At 38.3% G+C, this 19,064-nt stretch overlaps 1 protein-coding gene across 1 annotated transcript in view; it reads left to right on the top strand.

The window, feature by feature from the left end:
• The first annotated feature begins 1,747 nt into the window (after positions 1–1,747).
• prkci (protein kinase C, iota) overlaps positions 1,748–19,064 on the top strand; it is a 42,764-nt gene continuing 25,447 nt past the window's right edge. The window contains exons 1-2 of the mRNA XM_061731968.1: positions 1,748–2,042; positions 18,604–18,725. Of these exons, the coding sequence (XP_061587952.1) occupies positions 1,960–2,042; positions 18,604–18,725 (205 nt within the window). The 5' untranslated portion in view covers positions 1,748–1,959. The remainder of the gene's footprint in view (positions 2,043–18,603; positions 18,726–19,064) is intronic.

The following is a 19,064-nucleotide window of genomic DNA, read 5'->3' on the forward strand; positions in this document are numbered from 1 at the left end:
ATTTCCCTCAGGTTTTATCCTCCACAATTAATTTAAAAACATATTTTTTTCAGCGCATCTTGGGGAGTGGTAGTTTAGTGGTTACAGAGGTGGGCTTAGGTCTGGAGGACCCAGGTTCAAGCCCTGAAGATGGCAACTAATATACCACCTTGGCTCCCTGAGCAAGGCCCTTAACCCTAATTGCTCCACGGGTGCCAGAAATAAAAAGGCAGCCCACTGCTACTAGTCTAACTAGTGATGGGTTAAAAGCAGAGGACACATTTCAGTGTGTTTCCATGTATACTGACAAACAAAGTGGTTATATTATTATTATGGTTAGTTTATGGTTTTAGTTAGTTATAAGGATGATGAATTGCATTAACAATCTATATGGTCAGTATAGTATGTAGTAATATGTATGTGTGTACTATATGGTCGGTATAGTATGTAGCAGTATGTATGTGTGTACCGGTATGCAGGTATGTGAGGATGTAAGTATGTTGTATATGTACAGTATATGTGTATGCGTGGTGTATGTATGCATGTGTATATGTGTGCATATTATGTACATGTGTATGTATGTTTGTACTTAGGTATGTATATATATATGTATGTTATTGTGTAGACAATACATATATGCACAGAAGAATGAGTGATATTATAATGATAATATAGAATATATTTATTTACATAATTAATACTGGAAGTACAGCAATAGGAAAATATTTACATTAATGTTAATATACAATATTTTCTCTTTTCGTTAAAGTTATTCCATATTGGGATAAGATTTTGTAAAAGTTAAGTGCTGACGATGATAATATAAATAAGGGTTAGGATTACATAAATCTACGACTTCCTCCTAATCCTTTTGAACATGTTTTGGTTGCCTGTGAGGCTTGTTGATTTGCTTTAGTTTTTTTTTTTATTTATAAATATATGTTTTTACTTGTCTATATATATATACAGGACTGTCTCAGAAAATTAGAATATTGTGATAAAGTTCTTTATTTTCTGTAATGCAATTAAAAAAACTAAAATGTCAAACATTCTGGATTCATTACAAATCAACTGAAATATTGCAAGCCTTTTATTATTTTAATATTGCTGATTATGGTTTACAGTTTAAGATTAAGATTCCCAGAATATTCTAATTTTTTGAGATAGGATATTTGAGTTTTCTTAAACTGTAAACCATAATCAGCAATATTAAAATAATAAAAGGCTTGCAATATTTCAGTTGATTTGTAATGAATTCAGAATGTATGACATTTTTGCATTACAGAAAATAAAGGACTTTATCACAATATTCTAATTTTCTGAGACAGTCATATATATATATATATATATATATATATATATATATATATATATATATATATATATATATATATATATATAAATTTTTTTTTAACCATGTTCAAAAAAAGGATTCAGAATCAGAAATCAGAATCAGAATCAGTTTATGTTACTCCCGAGCCACAGCACTTGAAAAGGAATATCTTGATGGGCTCGTACGCTTTCCGAGCCTAAATGTTTGAACTTGAATGCAGCACTCTTCACTTTATCCCGAGTTGGTACAGTCGGAAAACTGCAAAATATAATTTGGCTTTGAAACTGTTGCTTACGTTATACCACATTTCTCTACAATTAAAAACACATGTATTTTTGCGTGTTCCTATATTCAAATTTAACATATGTCGTGGTTTAAATTACCTGTCAAAGTAATTTTGACCCCCCCTCGCATTCCGATAATGGTTCGTCCCTCGCCAGGCCTTTGCGGTAGGGAGTTGTTTGGCGTCGCTCTCAAGTTTCCCCCTTTACTTTACATGTTGAATTCACGGACCTAAAGAATGGCAGAAGCCTAAAACCTGGGGCGTAATTAACCCTCCTCAGCGTCTTGGTTTTGTCGATAACACCTTACAGACTGAGTGTTTCTTGGCTCTGGAGTGCGGGTCCGCGGAGGCAGCAGCGGAGCTCATGATGCCGACGCTGCGAGACAGCAGCATGTCCCACCCGGGCGAGAACTCCCACCAGGTCCGGGTCAAGGCGTACTACAAAGGGTGAGAAATCTGAACAACCTTCCAGTGTAGCGTCCACCCTCTGAAGAAACTAAGTAGATGTGGTTTTACACGTGTTTTCTAAACCAATCGGGTGGCGTTAGCTCAGGCGGCTAAAGCCTGAATTATTGTTCCGCGTTAAATCGACGCAGAGCCTACGGCGTAGGGTACGGCGTACCCTACGCCGTAGGCACTGCGTCGTAATAACGCGGGACTATAAATCAGCCTTAACGCCCGGCTGGTCTGATGGTTGAAACTGTCCAGACGCCTGTTTGAAGTGAAGCCAGTCCTCCTGTCTAAAGTGTGCCAGAGTGTTTTAACTCTGTTCTACAGTTCTAAATCTTTTTTTTTTTTGCTGACATTACTTTGATAAGGGGTTTGGTTTGTTATCATTCTGCTTTTGTTTACATTTTTTTTCTCTCCCTGCGTTGAGATTGTAATAAATTAGGTCATAAAGGTTCATCAGAGATTTATGACGGAGCAAAACATAGGAGGTTTAAAAGGCAAAGCAAGTTTATTTGTATAAATTCAACACAAGGTAATTCAAAGTGATTTACATCAACGTTAAAAGCGGCAAGACACGATAAAACGACTTTATGAAGTCACTTTTTGTTGTTTTATATCAAGCTATTAATCTGCCAGAATAATGTAATGAATTTAAAGGAAAACACCTCAAGTTGAGGGCTTTTCTCAGGAATTTTTAGGTGAGATTAACAACGATATTAATTAATTAATTAATTACAGATTTTAATAAATTAATCTCTCAATTTTTTTAATCGCATGACAGCACTAATTTAGATAATTATACATCTTTAGATATAGGCAAGGCAAGTTTATTTCTATAGCACAATTCAACATAAGGTAATTCAAAGTGCTTTACATTGACATTAAAAGCGGCAAGACACAATTAAACAGTAAACAACAAATAAAATGAAATAAAATGATAACAAAAGAGGTAAAATAATAAAAAGCACAAGCTGTTAAAAGTAAGGGCAGTAGAGTACAGCAGGTAAGTATTTAATCTAAGAGTACGCTTGAGTAAACAGTAATGTTTTTAGGCCTGATTTAAAGGAGCTGACAGTTGGAGCAGACCTCAGGTCTACAGGAAGTTTGTTCCACCGGTGAGGAGCAGAATAACTGAACGCTGCCTCACCTTGATTGGTTCTTGTTCTTGGGAACCACAACAAACCAGATCCAGATGAACCTCAGGGGTCTGGGAGCTTCATAGGAACTAACAGATCTACCATGTATTTTGGTCCAAGACCATTCAGTGCTTTGTAGACCAGCAGTAAGATTTTAAACTCTATCAAAAAGTCAAGTCAAGACTGCAGATGCTTTCAAACCTGAAAACTTAAGAAAGCTTATTGCTAAATATATCTTTTATATGCTCTGTTTTTAAATATATTTAAAAAAAAATGTTCATGTTTTATTTTTCTGCTCTGTAGCAGTTTGAGATTACTAAATATAAAGTGCGTTATAAATAAAATGTATTATTACTAAGTGAAACTGTTGTGATATTGTGTATTTAGTGGGATTGCTCATCGGCATGGAGCAAACCTGACATTTTAGACTTACTACGACATATTTAGTACTATTTATTCAAATTCAAAAGTGTTAAATCTAAATAATGTCACTATATCTTTACATATTGTGTTTCTGTCGTTTAAACCTAACCATAGTTTAAAAATGAAGTGAAAATTCAACATTTGACTGAACTTATGTGATGGAAAACAGACTCCCACACAAGACCATACGTTTTGTACGAACAATGAACAACTCTTAAGATATTCATACAGCGTTTTTACTAAATGGGAATGCATCAGCCTCCACCTTTGCAGAACCGGAAAGTCTAGTTTACTTTCACATTCAGGGATGTACATTATTGACAACCATGTAGTTGCCTTGGTTTTCTGTGCCCCTCTTCCTCTCTCTCTGTTGATGGAGCCGGTGATTGGAGCCTTGAAAAACGTGTCGTGCAAGTCGCCTCCGCCAGACCTGTTGTACTCTTCACTGGGTGTGTGACACACCTCAGGAACTCTGTAAGGTTTCCTAATCAATAGATGTCACTTCACAGAAGAAAGCATCTGAAGTATTTATGATGTTTCTGCTCAGGCATCTCAACCATGTTCCCAAATTGGCAACCTAGATTAATACTTGAAACATTTTACTTTCAGAAAGCCATCTTCAAAAGTTATTTTACAGCAGAAGTTAGCTTTTGGAGAAGAAGGGTTTATAAATACACCTGTGTATAAATACAAGCTATATTACATAATTTTCACAGTATTATACCGTCTGTCTGTTTTCTGTAAATAGCACATCCCAAAGAGTCTCAGCTGGCTTAAGATCTGGACAGTGAGGTGGCCGGTCCATTTCTGAAAATGATGTTTATCATACTCGTCCCCATACATCTCTTTCTTGGGGAAAAAAAACAAAAAACAGAAGCTTTTTACTGTGATGCATCCATACCTCTGGGACAGGATAAATAATAAAGAACTTGGACTATAATTGCTCCACAGTGTTCAGTTATGTCTGGTGTAAATATGATGCTTAACCTATTTTTAGTAGTTTTAGAAATGTCAAGTGTCTCCAGCCGAAGCATGTTAATCTATTTTTTCAATCTGAGTCTCTTAATTTAACCATTTTCAACACCCGCTGCCTCAGGAAAGTGCAGAAAATCATCAGAGACCCAACTCACTCAAGCCACAGACTCCTTTTTCTGCTGCCGTCTGGTAGACACTAACCGACTGAGAGACAGTTTCTACCCCACAGTCGTCAGTCTATTAAATCAGTATTTCTATTGCACTGCACCATTTGCACATTCCCACTCATTTGCACACAGACATTTGATCTATTATCTTATTTTTTGTCACTTCAGTTGTACATGTTACTTTGTGCCTCCTCGTTCTATTATACAATATTTTGTTTATTTATTTAGGACTTTTTTATCTTGTTTTTCTTAGTACTTGTGATTACTTGAAGTGCCTTGCTTGCGTTGGTTTAAGCATTACATTGCTGTCAATACGGTAGATATGACAAATAAACCTCTTGCGACTTTTGAACTAACTATTTCCATTGTTGAATTCTCATTCAACTTGAAAATGCAGTCAGCTTCTACCTGTCTCTTTCAGTGACCTGACTCTGCGGTGATGTCTCGGCTGATAGTTTATTCTTTAATGTAATATCCTTTCTGAGTCAATTCATTCATGTTGGTATAAATGCTCTCAGTAAGTGCCAGTATGTGCAGACTGTTTTCAACTTGCTGTAGTCACAATCTGGGGGTCTGTGGGGAGCACATGACTAGACACCAACAAGCCAACGTTGTACTAGAAGGGGGGAGATGGATAGAATCACTGTTAATGAAAGTAGGCATTGTTAAAGAAAAGCAACTCACGTTTAATCTTTAATCTCATTTTTTTAATTAAAATGTCTTGCTTTTTCCTCATGGGGTTGTCCAAAAAGCATAAACTAATTATAATCTTCTAATGATATAAAGTAGAGAAAAACAACTTTTCAAGATTTGGCATGTGAATTTTATGTTTCTGTTCATTCATTATTTAAATTTTCTTTTTGTTTTTCTTTCAAATTTGGAGCAAAAAAAGACATTATCTCCATACACGGATTCAAAATAAGCATTTTATGCCATTATCTGATGCAGACTTGTCCTTTACTTTTCCTTTTCCTTTTTTTTGGGCTGGAAAAAATATGCATGAGACTACTGCAAGGGTTTATAGTCAGACAAAAAGAGAGCCATGGGCTTTTTTACCTGTGATCTTAACACAAACTGGATGGAAATGACAGCCCTGTGGCCAAAAAGGTCTTTATAGTTGTTGAAAAACAATGTTAGGGATGTCTTTTAGTGATAGTTTATTGCTTTTAGTCTTCCAAAGGCTTGCAACAAAAGCGTGACTCAAGACTGTGGCTTTTACAACACAGAGCTCTCATTATATAGTGGTTTTAAAAGGAAAAACAAAAAAATGGATGTCTTTCACTGTGATGGACCAGGAAAAAAAAATGTTTTAACAGATTTGACAGCACTTTCACTCCATGGGACTCCTTATGTACTCGTTCAGCTGCAGGATTTCTGTGTAACGTTAGCAGGAGCCCTAACATTAAGCCAGCTTGATGGAGCTGTTCAATTATTTTCTTCTTTTAAAAGAAGTAGTACTTCTTTTAAAATACTCTGCCATCCCCTTCATTGCTTGAGGGCCCTGCTTTGTTTTAAATATGGCAAAGGTTCCTTGTCATGCTCTTTACTTTCAGGCCCCTCAAGCACCGATCCATAAAGTCATGCATCCGGCCAGCCAGCCCTCCATCCTCCAACACACCAGGGCTTTCGTGGGGTTCCTGGAGGGCTTAGGAGCTGCATGTTGAAGAGACATTCAGAATTTCTAGATGTTTTTGAACTTATCATTTGTGACAGCCAATTTCCTCCATACTCATCATGAATTTATTTCCTTCTTCAGAGCAAAATGCATTGAGAAACATTCACAATATCCTTTTTGGTTAAATTGGCTAATCAAACACTTATTGCTGATTAACTTTGAAAGATTCCCTAAAAACGTGCCAAACATTCTTACTACCCCAACAGTGTTGACGCTAGGGATGGGCGGTATGGACTAAAAAATGTATCACGATAATTTCTGGCATTTATCCCGATAACGATAAAAATGACGATAAAAAAATACCAATTCAACTCCATCTTTTTAACTATAAATCTATCTCGCTCTCAGATCCGCCATGTTTGTTACACAAAAACGTCATCAACGGGAATTTATCCTTTCTTTCTTTCTTTCTTTCTTTCTTTCTTTCTTTCTTTCTTTCTTTCTTTCTTTCTTTCTTTCTTTCTTTCTTTCTTTCTTTCTTTCTTTCTTTCTTTCTTTCTTTCTTTCTGGCTCATTTCCTTCCTTCCTTCGTCCCTTCCTTTCTTCCTTCTTTTTTCGCTTCCTTCCTTCTTTTTTCGCTTCCTTCCTTCTTTCCTCCTGCTCTCTCCTCCTTCTTCCCTTCCTCTTTTATCCCTTCCTTCCTTCTTTCCTCCTGCTCTCTCCTCCTTCTTCCCTTCCTCTTTTCTTCCTTCCTTCTTTCCTTGTTTTCTCCCTTCCTTCTCCCCTTTCTTTCTTTCTTTCTTTCTTTCTTTCCTTCCTTCCTTCCTTCCTTCCTTCCTTCCTTCCTTCCTTCCTTCCTTCCTTCCTTCCTTCCTTCCTTCCTTCCTTCCTTCACGTACGTTGTGCATGGATTTAACGCTGTCTTCGCTTTACACAAAAACGTCATCAACGGGAATTTATCGTTTTTACCGCGAGATGACAAATTCTTATCATGGGGAATTTTTTTGACGGTATATCATGAACGGTAAAACATCGCCCATTCCTAGTTGACGCTCCAAACAATACTTGTAGGGTCTTAATTTAAAACCTGTATATGAACTGGAAATTGTTTTGTTGCCGGAAAATATTAATCTCTCTTTTGCATTTAGGACGGTGCTGCATCCTTCCTTACCAGACTGCTAGAAACCATAGTTATTCTTTCCATTCAGAGCCGTTATGTGCAGTTTTGGTGACATATTGTCACTTATGATTGTAGATAATGACTGTGAATATCTCAGATTCTCAGCTGTTACTTTGGTGCTACACATCCTGCTTGCATATTTCATATAGCTGAAGTGTTTGTGTATGTGTTATTGTGGGTGAATTTGTTCCCAGGCCTATTGGCGTGTATATGGGTGGTGCTATTATTGTGGTCTGAGTAGTGAACGCCCTCCCGTTTATTACTGCAGGTGTGCTGTGTTGCATGGAGACCATAATATCCTGCTGTCAGAACTAGCAGGGCTGTGTTTCATTACTGAGGACCGCCTGTGTCTGAAAATGTTTTTTTCATAACTTCAACCTTAATTGACTTCCCTTTGGGGATTAATAACGCATTTCTGAATTGAATTGAACCTCTGCTGGGTAGTTTTGTTTTAAACTTTAATGTTTGTCCATGTTGACATGGGATTCATACGGGTCATATGGCGTTGCTGCTGGGGGCACACTTGTGCCCGGCAGGGGTTTACATGGATGGTGCTCATGTAAGTCAGGGAGGGCAGCCTGACCCGTCTTCTTGCTTTAGCTCTCACCAGTGATGAATCGGTTCATGCTGGGTGGATCGAGCTGCAGTTAAGACATCAGAAGCATAGGTCAGCACAACCCCCCACCTCCTCCTCCCTCTTTAATTTAGCCAAACTGTATGACGGTGCGGAGTGGAGGAATGCCAGGTCTGTGTGGAATGTTGTTGCTCCCGGTTCCTTGCCAGTGATAAGCCTGAGGTTGCTAACCACTCAGTCCTTCTCCTGTAGTTACTTTAAGGAATCCGGCTACATGTTAGTTTTATCCAGTTCAGAAGCTTACTATAACATTAAACCAAATATTGGACCATTCATTTGTCAGGGGGCCATGGAAAATATTTATTTTACACAAAGGCAAACAGTGACTACGTTTACATGCAGTCAAAATTCGGGTTATTGCTAATATTCCGGTTTCTGAAACATTTGGAATATTAAGTTTACATGCGTGAGCAAACAGGGTTATCCCTGTATACATGGTAATTAATCATTCGGGATATCTGGATCAAACCAGCGACGCACGGAGAACGTGATGACGCAATTACCGTCATTTCTGCTTCTTCCTGTATCCAAATTCAAAACAAATGCTGCTTCACGCAACTTTTCTCCCAACTTCATGTAAATCTCGCTATCTCGGGACTTTCTACCGTCCACAAATGCCAAAATGTTCAAAAAGGGCTGGATGGATGAACGGGTGATGATGAGTGGCTGAGGCAGGTGTATGTTTGCGGCGACCCGGTGGTTTTTCCACACATCACCATCGCTGCTGATCTGTGACTCTATGCGCCCTTCTCACAGACAGTATAAAAAAAGAAGTGAAAAATATGAACGCTATGCTTGCTGTTATTCCGGGAGGTCTGACAAAGGAACTCCAACCGCTGGACGTCGGTGTGAACCGGCCGTTCAAAGTGAAGGCTTTATGGTTCCGCGATAAATCGACGCAGATCCTACGCCGGAGCCTACGCCGGAGGTTACGTAACCTACGGCGTAGGCTCTGCGTCGGTTTAACGCGGAACCATAAATCAGCCTTAAGGCTGCAGCGGCGTGGGAGCGATGGATGACTGAGGGGGAACAGTTTCTCCAGGAGTGGAAAGCAGCGCCGGGCAAATTATGCCACAGTTTGCAGATGTATTGTTGATGCGTGGGCTAAGGTGTCTGCTGGGACTATTTTGCGAGCTTTTGCAAAAGCCAGCATTTCGAGGCGCCGCCACGGAAAGACACTTTGACAGCGAGCGGAGCTCTTTAATGCAGACACAGAGGATGAGACTTTGATGGGGTTGATTAATGTAAAAACTGAAATAAAGTAAATCAAACTAAGTTTTGCTCCGGCTCTATTTTTAAAAACGCACACTTGCGTGCTTGTGTGTGTGTCCCGCGGAGCGTGTGTGTTAGTGTGTAGACGGCGCGCCGTGTGTGTGTGTGTGTGTTTTAAATACAAATGACACACAAAAATGAGGGTATGCCTTTCCACACAGCACGCCGAATGGTTGCGAAAATACGGTATTTATATATGAAATGTCAGAATAGGTCATTTTTTGACGACACACCAGGGTGCCGCGACAGCCCGGTCGAGAAAGGCTGGTTTAGAAGTACGTCCTGGACTCAAAAGACCAGGATTCCTTGCGAACAGAGCATGCGCAGAAAACAAATTCCTGTTCCGTTTGGTCGGGATATTCCATTTGGCGTTTATATGACTGAATATTCGGGTTTTAAAAGGAGTAACCCAGGGGTAATATTCGGGTTTTTAAAAACCGGAATATGAGCAAATTCGGGTTATTTAAAGTGTTTACATGGCCGTGCAAATTCGGGTTATTGCCAATATTCGGGTTTTAAAAGGGTTATTGACTGCATGTAAACGTAGTCAATGTTTCTTAATGGGTTCCACTACTAATTTCTTTCCATCTCAGACTACCAATTGATGTAGTTGTTAATCCAGTTTATATAAAATGAAAATGAGCTTTAAATAGGTTGAAAATTTAAAGTACTTTCATTGCAAATTATCTATTTTTTTACCATCCTTATAACTATGCATTCATTGACTCATTTTATATAAATTCAACACGTTCTTGAATGTATTTTTCCTTCTTTTCCCCTGATTTAAACACAGTAAATTTGTTTCAAGGAAACTTGGTTTACCAAAGGACATTTTTTTCAAAGTTGTCTCTGCTGTACTGCACAGTTAAAATAAGTATCTGTGAAATCATAGTTTTGGGGGTGGAGAAGAAGCTTTTATCGCCTTGCTTTGAAGTAGATATGCTTTTATCATTGCCAGTTAAAGTGATAAGTGGCATAGTTATGATATATTTTATTTTTTAAGATCATAGTTTGGGTTTTTTCTTTACAGTCACAGTGTGGGAACTGCGGTGTAATAATTGCTTACAGTCTCTGATTTATCAAGGCTTTAAGAGGAAGTAGAAGCTAAAGGTTGTTGTGGTGAGGTCATACTTTAGCAGTGTGTAGCTGCCAGTTTTTTCCTCCTGCTCCAAGGCAATGATTTACACCAGCAGGGGTGAAGGAGTAGGGCGAGGGGGGTAAATAAAAAAGGGGGGAGGGAGAAGCTGGCATCAGAGTGATTCCTAACATGAGTGCATTCTTGCTTAGCACACGTTCTTCACGCCTGGTTTTCAATCCAAGCAGTTTTAATTATGAGTACGAGTATGTCTGTAGCTGATGTCAATCTGTAGAAATGAGAGCAGCTGATGGTCTAAGTATTATGCAGATTTAAATATAATTGAGCAAATTTGATGTATTTTGGGGAGAGGAATAAAAAAAAACCGAACATTTTCTAATCAACAGGGCTCCAGGCTTTTCCAATTAGACTCAAAATCAGACCACCAACACATGATGTTAAAACTGACAGCATCATGGCTGCATTATGAATAAATTTGCAATTTTGGTTAATTAATTTGGTTGATTAAATATGAATGTATTCATGTACATGTTGACTAAAACTATTTGGTGAGCATATTGGTTTTAAATGAAAATTATGAAATTGACTACTGTAACTCAATTTTTTTCAATAATTAAATGTGACCCAGAAATGTAGTGACTGGTAGACCGTTACAATTTTATTCAATGATTTGCATTTTTTTTCAGTTTCTTTTGCAGACTGTGTTTGCCCAGACACGGTGCATACAGTGTGACTGTCTTTGCAGTATCTTTACCTTACAGATGACTTAAACATGTCAAGTTAGAAGGATCTGTCAGAGGACAAACTGGCCACAGTTACATGATGTTTTTTAATTCGGTATTAATTATTCCGAATGAAATAATTCCGAATTAAACTTTTGATTGGCTTTATCCAATTCCCCTTAAGGTCTGGGAGTTGGGAAGGGCTCTGATTGGATAGGGGGGCGGAAGTTACGTCTACCGAAAGAAAAACAAACTTAGCCGCTTAGTCGCTACAACTTTGAAAAGCTCACAATTTTTATGTTTCCTGCCATCTGTTCTCCAAGCTATTTATTAAATAAATCGTCTCTGCTCTTGACGATTTATTGCGTGCTGCCATCTTGAAAAACTTTGTTTTGAAAACAAGCCCAGTGCAAAATATAAGCGTCATGGCGACAGACGGGCAAGGGAACGAGCAGTGCAGAAAGACCGGAATTAATTTAAAGCGGAACGAGTGTAAACATGATCGCGGAATTATTCTATTCGGATTTGAAATCGGAATAAACCAGCCACTTACTTCGGAATTAAGTTTAGTTCAGAATGGCCATTTTCATTCGGAATAAGGTGTTTACTAGGGCTGTTCGATTAATCAATTTTAAATCGTAATCGCGATTATGTAATTAGAACGATGTTAAAACGTGAAACTCGTAAAATCGATTTTTCACTTTTTTTTTTTTTTTTTTTTTTTTTTTTTTTACCTTGTCTGCACACATATTAATGATTGATACCATATTAATGATTGATGGAAATACCTCTCAATACCTGCGACAAGTGCCCCATCGGAGAGGCTCTTTAGTGTAGGAGGGGGCGTTGTAGATGCGGTAGACCGGCTCGTGTTCCTTGCAAAAAACTTGCAAATGTGAATAGCAAATGTAATGACTGACATTACACACCTCTACCTCCTTCATGGGTTGCATTATTATTTAGCATGCAAAGACCCAGTTTAGTTTAATTAGAAAATGTCTTGTTTTATTTAATTGGAAATATAACTTACTGTATGTTTGCAAGTGCTGATTTGCTGATTTTTTTTTTTTTTCAGAGATAAAACTTTATATTTTATTATATTTTTTAAAACTTTTTTTCAACTTATTTTACAGAGTTTTGCACTTTATTCATTCATTTTTGGTTTAATAAGAGCAAAGTTTGCACTTAAAGCCCAATGGGGCAAATGTTCAATAAAAAAACAGCATATTTGAAATCATTTCTTTGCCTTTTGTCAATTCACAAAATAATCGTAATCGAAAATAGGGATGTCCCGATCAGGTTTTTTTGCCCCCGAGTCCGAGTCCGAGTCCTTTGATTTTGAGGACTTGCCGATACCGAGTCCCGATCCGATACTTTTATAAAACAATAAAAAATGAAGAAGAGAAAAGAAAATTATGCAGGATGACCCTTTTATTATATTTTAACATGTGTACTGTAAACTGAGCACATAGGAGGTAGGCAGCTTGAACATTCTTAAGTCAGTATAAAAAAAATTTCTTTTCTTTTTCTTTTTTTTTTTTTTAGCATAGGGCTGCTTCAGCTTCAAAACAAACAGGCGTGCTCTGCGCGCATGCGGTGTATGGCTGCCGTTCCGAGCCCACTACTCCACGTGTGCGTTGATTTATGGTCCCGCGTCACACCAACGCAGAGCCTTCCGCGACGCGGAACCATAATGTCGGCGCCGCAGCTCCGCTTCAGTCCTGGGGCCTCATCTATAAAGCTTGCTTGCGCAGAAAAAGCGCCTGAAAGTTGCGGAAGCCACATCTACGCAAAGCCTCGGATCTAAAAGGGTCGGGTGGGTCGGGCGTAGGGTGCGCATCGCCGCGAACCCTACGCTGTAGACTCTGCGTCGGTGCGACGCGGAACCATAAATCAACGCACATGCGGATGTCGGCACCAGTGAGTGTTTTCACCGGACATTTTGACCGGAGAGATTATAAAATACCGGACTTCGGCATATTTTACCGGACAAAGTCCGGCAATTACCGGACAACGGAAACCCTGATATATATATATCCGATTCCTGATCGGCTCATAACGTCCGAGTCCGGATCGAGTCTGCAATCACGTGATCGGCCCCGATTTCCGATCACGTGATCGGATCGGGACAACTCTAATCGAAAATCGGATTTTGAGAGAAAAAAATCGAGATTTTATTTTTGGGCAAAATCGAACAGCCCTAGTGTTTACATGGTAATTTTTACTCATTTTAAATCGGATTTCATTTTAATTCTTAATTAAAGAGGAATTAAACTTCCCATGTAAACGCACTGACTGAGCGCAATCGTGAACCACTTACAGAGTAGACATTTCAGTGGAGGGGGAGTCATAAACTTTATAAACGTTTCTTTTTAATGTACTATTCCTTTGCCTACTCTCGCTTCAACTCCTCTCAGATTCTGTTCCTCAACATCCCTCCATCCCCTGCTGCTTATCTTGGGGTCGGGTCATGGGGGCAGTAGCCTAAGCAGGGAAGCTCAGACTTCCCTCTCCCCACTTGGTCCAGCTCATCTGGGATGATCCCAAGGAGTTCCCGGGCCAACCGAGAGACATGGTTCCTCCACTGAGTCCTGGGTCTTTCCCTGGGTCTAGGGGTGTAACAATATATATCGTGCCACGAAATTTTGCGATACAAAAACGTCACGAAACGTGTCGTGGAGGTGACAAAGTGTATCGTGATATTGGGTTATTAATATTAATCTATTGTGTTGACTAGTAACGCGCATCCGACCGCGCATCCGACCGCGCGTGCGACCACGCCTCGACCCACGGACCAAAATCTTACTCCGCTCAGAAGAAACTAGTACCGTTTTGCGGTCCCGTTTTGAGCTCTGAACCTTTACTTATGTAAGGCTGGTGTAGAGTTAAGCCTTACCTTATTAAATTAAACCTTTTTAGTAGGATAAACACTGGGGCAACTTCTGCTGAGTTCCAGTGTACTTTAATGTCCACTCAACAGCGTAGGATTTTAGAACATCAACACAGCACCTAGTGCCGTACTGTGGCGTATCACTCCGCCCAATCTAAAACAGACTAATCACTACAGATAAACTGACTAGTGTAATTATAGTCCCTGATTTACATCAGAATATAAAGAATAAATTTATAAAATAATGAACCCTGAATTACCAAAATAACCTTCTTAACAAAAATAAATCTCCTTTTACACTTATAAGGTGAGCATGAATCAATATTTTTTATGATGTAAAATTGTATGTATTTATTTATTTACTTACCGGTAATTTTAGTTGTTAAATTTCTGGAAAAGAAAAAAGTCAAATCATACATGAGAGAAACTATTCAGTTTGTGGCAAAATATTTGTACTTGTATGAAACTGAAGATGCATAATGCAAACCTGACATTTACTTTTAGTTCAGTTTGTGGAAAATGGTTGGCCTGGCTTTCTCTTTAAAACTTAAAACAGTTATAAAGCATTACAAACTGTAACAATAAGGCAAACGCACAGTATTGTTTTGTATTTTGTGTCTTTCAAATAAAAGACAATTTTTTTTTCCAGTCATATGTTCCTCATTCAAGGTTGTTAAAAAATACTGCTATAATATCGTATCGTTATCGTGACCTCAATATTGTGTATCGTACCGTATCGTGAGATTAGTGTATCGTTACACCCCTACAAGGAAGGCATCCAGGAGGCCTCGTAACCAGATCCCTGAGCCACCTCATCTGGCTCCTCTTGATGCGGCAGAGCAGCGGCTCTTCTCTTGAGAGCCTCCTGGATGACTGAGCTTCTTACCCAATCTCTGAGGGAGATCCCAGACACCCTGCAGGGGAAACTCATTTCAGCCGCTTTTATCTGTGATCCCGTTCTTTCCATCACTACCCACAGCTCATGACCATAGGTGAGAGGGGGAACGTAGACTGACTGGTAAATGGAGAGCTTCTGATTTGCACTTGTACTCCTAATCTCTCCTTCACAGGCATATTGTGACTGTATCATAGTTTCATTCCTGATAAATGAACCATTATTAAAAAAAAAGTAATACGATTCAACATTTTCCCATGCTCAATTAATCATGTCTGCTCTCTGCGCTATATACCTGTCGTTACAGTTCTCCGCCTTAGGAATTCTCTTTGTAAAGAAGTCTGTAATTTTAGACGTGTGTAAAATGAATGATGGGATATAACATTATTTCAGAGAAACATCGAGAACTTGTGTGTGGGCATTATCTGTTTCAAGGAATCTTAAATCCTGCAGTCCATCAGACACATTCATTGTACTTTAACTTTGACATGGTGGCAGAGAACCACAGTTGTGGTCTCAAATGTCAAATACACCACGTTCATACTTGTTTGGAAAGACTGTTTTCCATGCTTGCAAAGAATACTGTTTTGTTCTCAGTGCGCCAAGGCAGCATGAAATTTGCCCGAGGTGGCCATCTCGCGTTTTTCTATGCAGTGAAAACCCTAATGAAGCTTTGACATGGAAGAACAAAACAAGTCCATCTTCAATGGCATTAAATGATGTAAAGAGGTATTTGTCCTTATGGTCATCTCTGGCTGTTTATTTAAATCTTTCTGTTCTAATCTTCTCCCATGTTCTTATTAGGCCTGTGTTGAAAAAATCGATTTCCCTATTCTAAATCGATTCTCATATTAATTCCTAAAAATCGATTCATATGTCTAAAGATCGATTTTTTTATTTTTTTTTATTTATTTATTTATTTTCTTTTATGTATTTGTTTTTTTTTTTTTTTTTTCATCATTACATTACAACTTTTGGTTATTTTTTTGTTTATCCCCAAAAAAGGAATGTTTTGTTGGACACGAGAATAACTGGTGCCATGTTTTTGCCTTTAAATATGTTTAAAGGTATGAAAACATTAAAGTGTTAGGTTATAATTGCATAAATTGTCTATATTTCATTACTTTATATACTGTCTTGGGGTTACATTTGCAAAAAATGCTAAAAACCAAATGCTCAAAAATTTAAAAACCAAAATAGACCGAAAATGGAACAAATAAAAACGGAACGTGGGAAAAAATAAAACCGATTTCATGCCCTGGATCTGTTTGGTAATTCTGACCCACATGATGTTTCTGAAAGCAGTTATATCAGCATTCTGGGAGCTGATTGGTCCTTACAGCATCATTAGCTGCAATACTTGCTGTTGAATCTCAATATAATACTAGTACTAATATTTTGCATAACTACAGTCATATAATTCATGCAACAGCTCAAAAAACAGTTTTAATAACACTTACTCAAATCAATATCGGAAATCGAATCGGATCGAATGAAATCTTGATAATCGATTCTGAATCTTAAGAATCGGAATCGAATCGATTCTTGACATTTGAATCGATCCCCAGCCCTAGTTCTTAGCCCTATTACTGATCTCATATTCAGACTCCTGACCTCAGACTTGAGTGGCTTATAAAACTGTAAAGGCTTGTTTTTTTCACCATCATCCTCTGCCTTTAGGTCATAAACAGAGGTAGGCCAGAGAGAAGGTACATCAATCCTCCTGTCATGAAATTATAAGGGTCAGCGGATCCCTTTCATAGGGTTTGATTGACTGCAGCCCTCATGACATACCTATAGTGTAATGTTTGTTTGTGTGCATTTGCACAGATAAGCCCAGTCTTGGGGTATTTTCTGTATGGAAGCCTGCGATTGTGGCCTGTGAGCTACAGTGACAACCATACAAGTCAAGTATTTGTCTTTATCAATCTATTTTAGTTGGAAATTCTCTCCTTCCCACTTTTGCAGTCTGTCTTGCTCCTGGTTTTTGATGCTGTATTACAGCCACAATGATATTGTACAGATGCACGCACACACAGACGTGACAGACTTTGAGGCAGTGATTCACACTTACCAGTGTTAATTTGGTAAAAAAAAAAATCTGTTACTCTCCGCATCAAAAGTGTGGCACTCTCCAGAGTTTCTCTTTGATAAATCATTGAGAAGAGGAATACAATTGGAGACCTTGGACTTTGGGGCACTTTAAATTTGCATTTCAATAGCCTCTGATTGTTGTTATTGAGTTTTGGTCTTTTGACAAGTAATAATTAGAGATTATTGTTGGAATTAATAAGAAATGATAATAGTGACTCGAAGATGCTGCCTAGTAACAGTATTTATTTTGCATGTTTTGAGTATGTCTCTCTTGGGATCTTTATTCTGTCCTGAGTGGTTATGTTGTCATGCCCTTATAAACTACACTGCCAAAAAGCCACTTATTTGCATGTCTAAGTGAAATTAATGCACTTTTCTAACTAGTAATGCAAATGTTTAATGGATCTGTTCTAAAACTGTAATTTTGTGTTATCAAATTAGGTGCATAGTTTTTTTTTTGTTTTTTTTTTTTTAATTTAAAGGAAAATCAACTTGGAATTATGGAAAATTAGTGAAGAAAGCCAGATACATTTTTCCTCTGCATACTGCACAGACTCACTGCCCAGATAAATGGTGCTACACTAGCCCAAAGCCTTGCTGGGCCAGATGCAACAACCGCTACATCACAGCCGGGGACGTGATTATTCTCACCAACCAAAACAATGAAATCACAATATTTAAACAACATCTGTGAGTTTAAAACGTATATCAGCAGGAAATTCTGGATGCATTATTTCTGATTTAACCGTGCAATCAGAAATGCGTGTGCTGAACAGTAAACATGTGACTCTAAAAAGATCAACTTTTGCCCTTAAATGTAAACGATGTTGATGGCGGAAAGTTGCATGAAGTTTATTCCGGATCCCAAACAAGATTGTTGGGGCCCGCATCATTGTCTGCACATACCCAAATGCATTCACCATTTTTGTCATTCTGAGGGATTTAGCGCTCATTCTATGGATTTCCTGCTTCAGTGCCGTAATAAATGACCTGGGGTCCTGGCTCTCCGGGCCTCTCCAGCCGGTGGAAAAACAAGCCAGTTTTTTGTAGAACCTGTTCAGAACTGGGTGGGTTGAAAAGAGGCAATAGAGACTGAAAAATCTAAATAAATCCGATGAAAGAGGAAACAAAAGAAATGAATCAAAATGATCAGGGGGGCCATTTGACTGTTTTTATCCTTAAAACTTTGGGCTTGGCATTTCCTTTATTTTACTCCATGTGTGCAACGACGGACTCATTTGGTTCTTAAATTATTGAAAGTCGTTGGGTTCACTCACTTTTTCTCCAGCACTTTGTTTTCTAATGTGTGTGGCATAATACATTATTGTTCATCAGCTAAAGTACATTGTGTTTGCCCATAATTGTGACTTAGTTGTAGTTAGTCACATTTTATGGCAAATCAATGCAGAAAAGAACCTAATTCTTTTACAAATAAATGACTTGTATCTCTTTTCTGCAGGGACATCATGATCACACATTTTGAACCATCAATTTCATACGAGAACCTGTATGGGGAGGTGAAGGACATGTGCTGCATGGACAACGACCAGCTCTTCACCATGAAGTGGATCGATGAAGAAGGTATGTTTGCCTTTCACAGCCCACACCCAGTTTTTCCATAATGAACAATGAGAGAGCAGCCACGGTGGCCTGTGTCATAAAATGCACTTTTCAAAGAAACAAGGCAGTGACTTACTAAGCAGAAAAACAAGTTTATGAGTACATATATGGAGATCGCTTGTTTAATTTATTTTTTTTATCATTGTGTTCTCAAATGTTAATTGGAACACATGCTGCCGTAACCTGGCACATATTTATCAATTGAATGTTATGATTAGTCTTAACCTTCCAGAAGATATAGAGATTTTATCATTCAATAAGCTGCTTTATAGCTGGTCAGGCACCGGTTATGGTACCATA

This window comes from Cololabis saira, chromosome 10, assembly GCF_033807715.1.
Source record: "Cololabis saira isolate AMF1-May2022 chromosome 10, fColSai1.1, whole genome shotgun sequence".
NCBI lineage: Eukaryota > Metazoa > Chordata > Actinopteri > Beloniformes > Belonidae > Cololabis > Cololabis saira.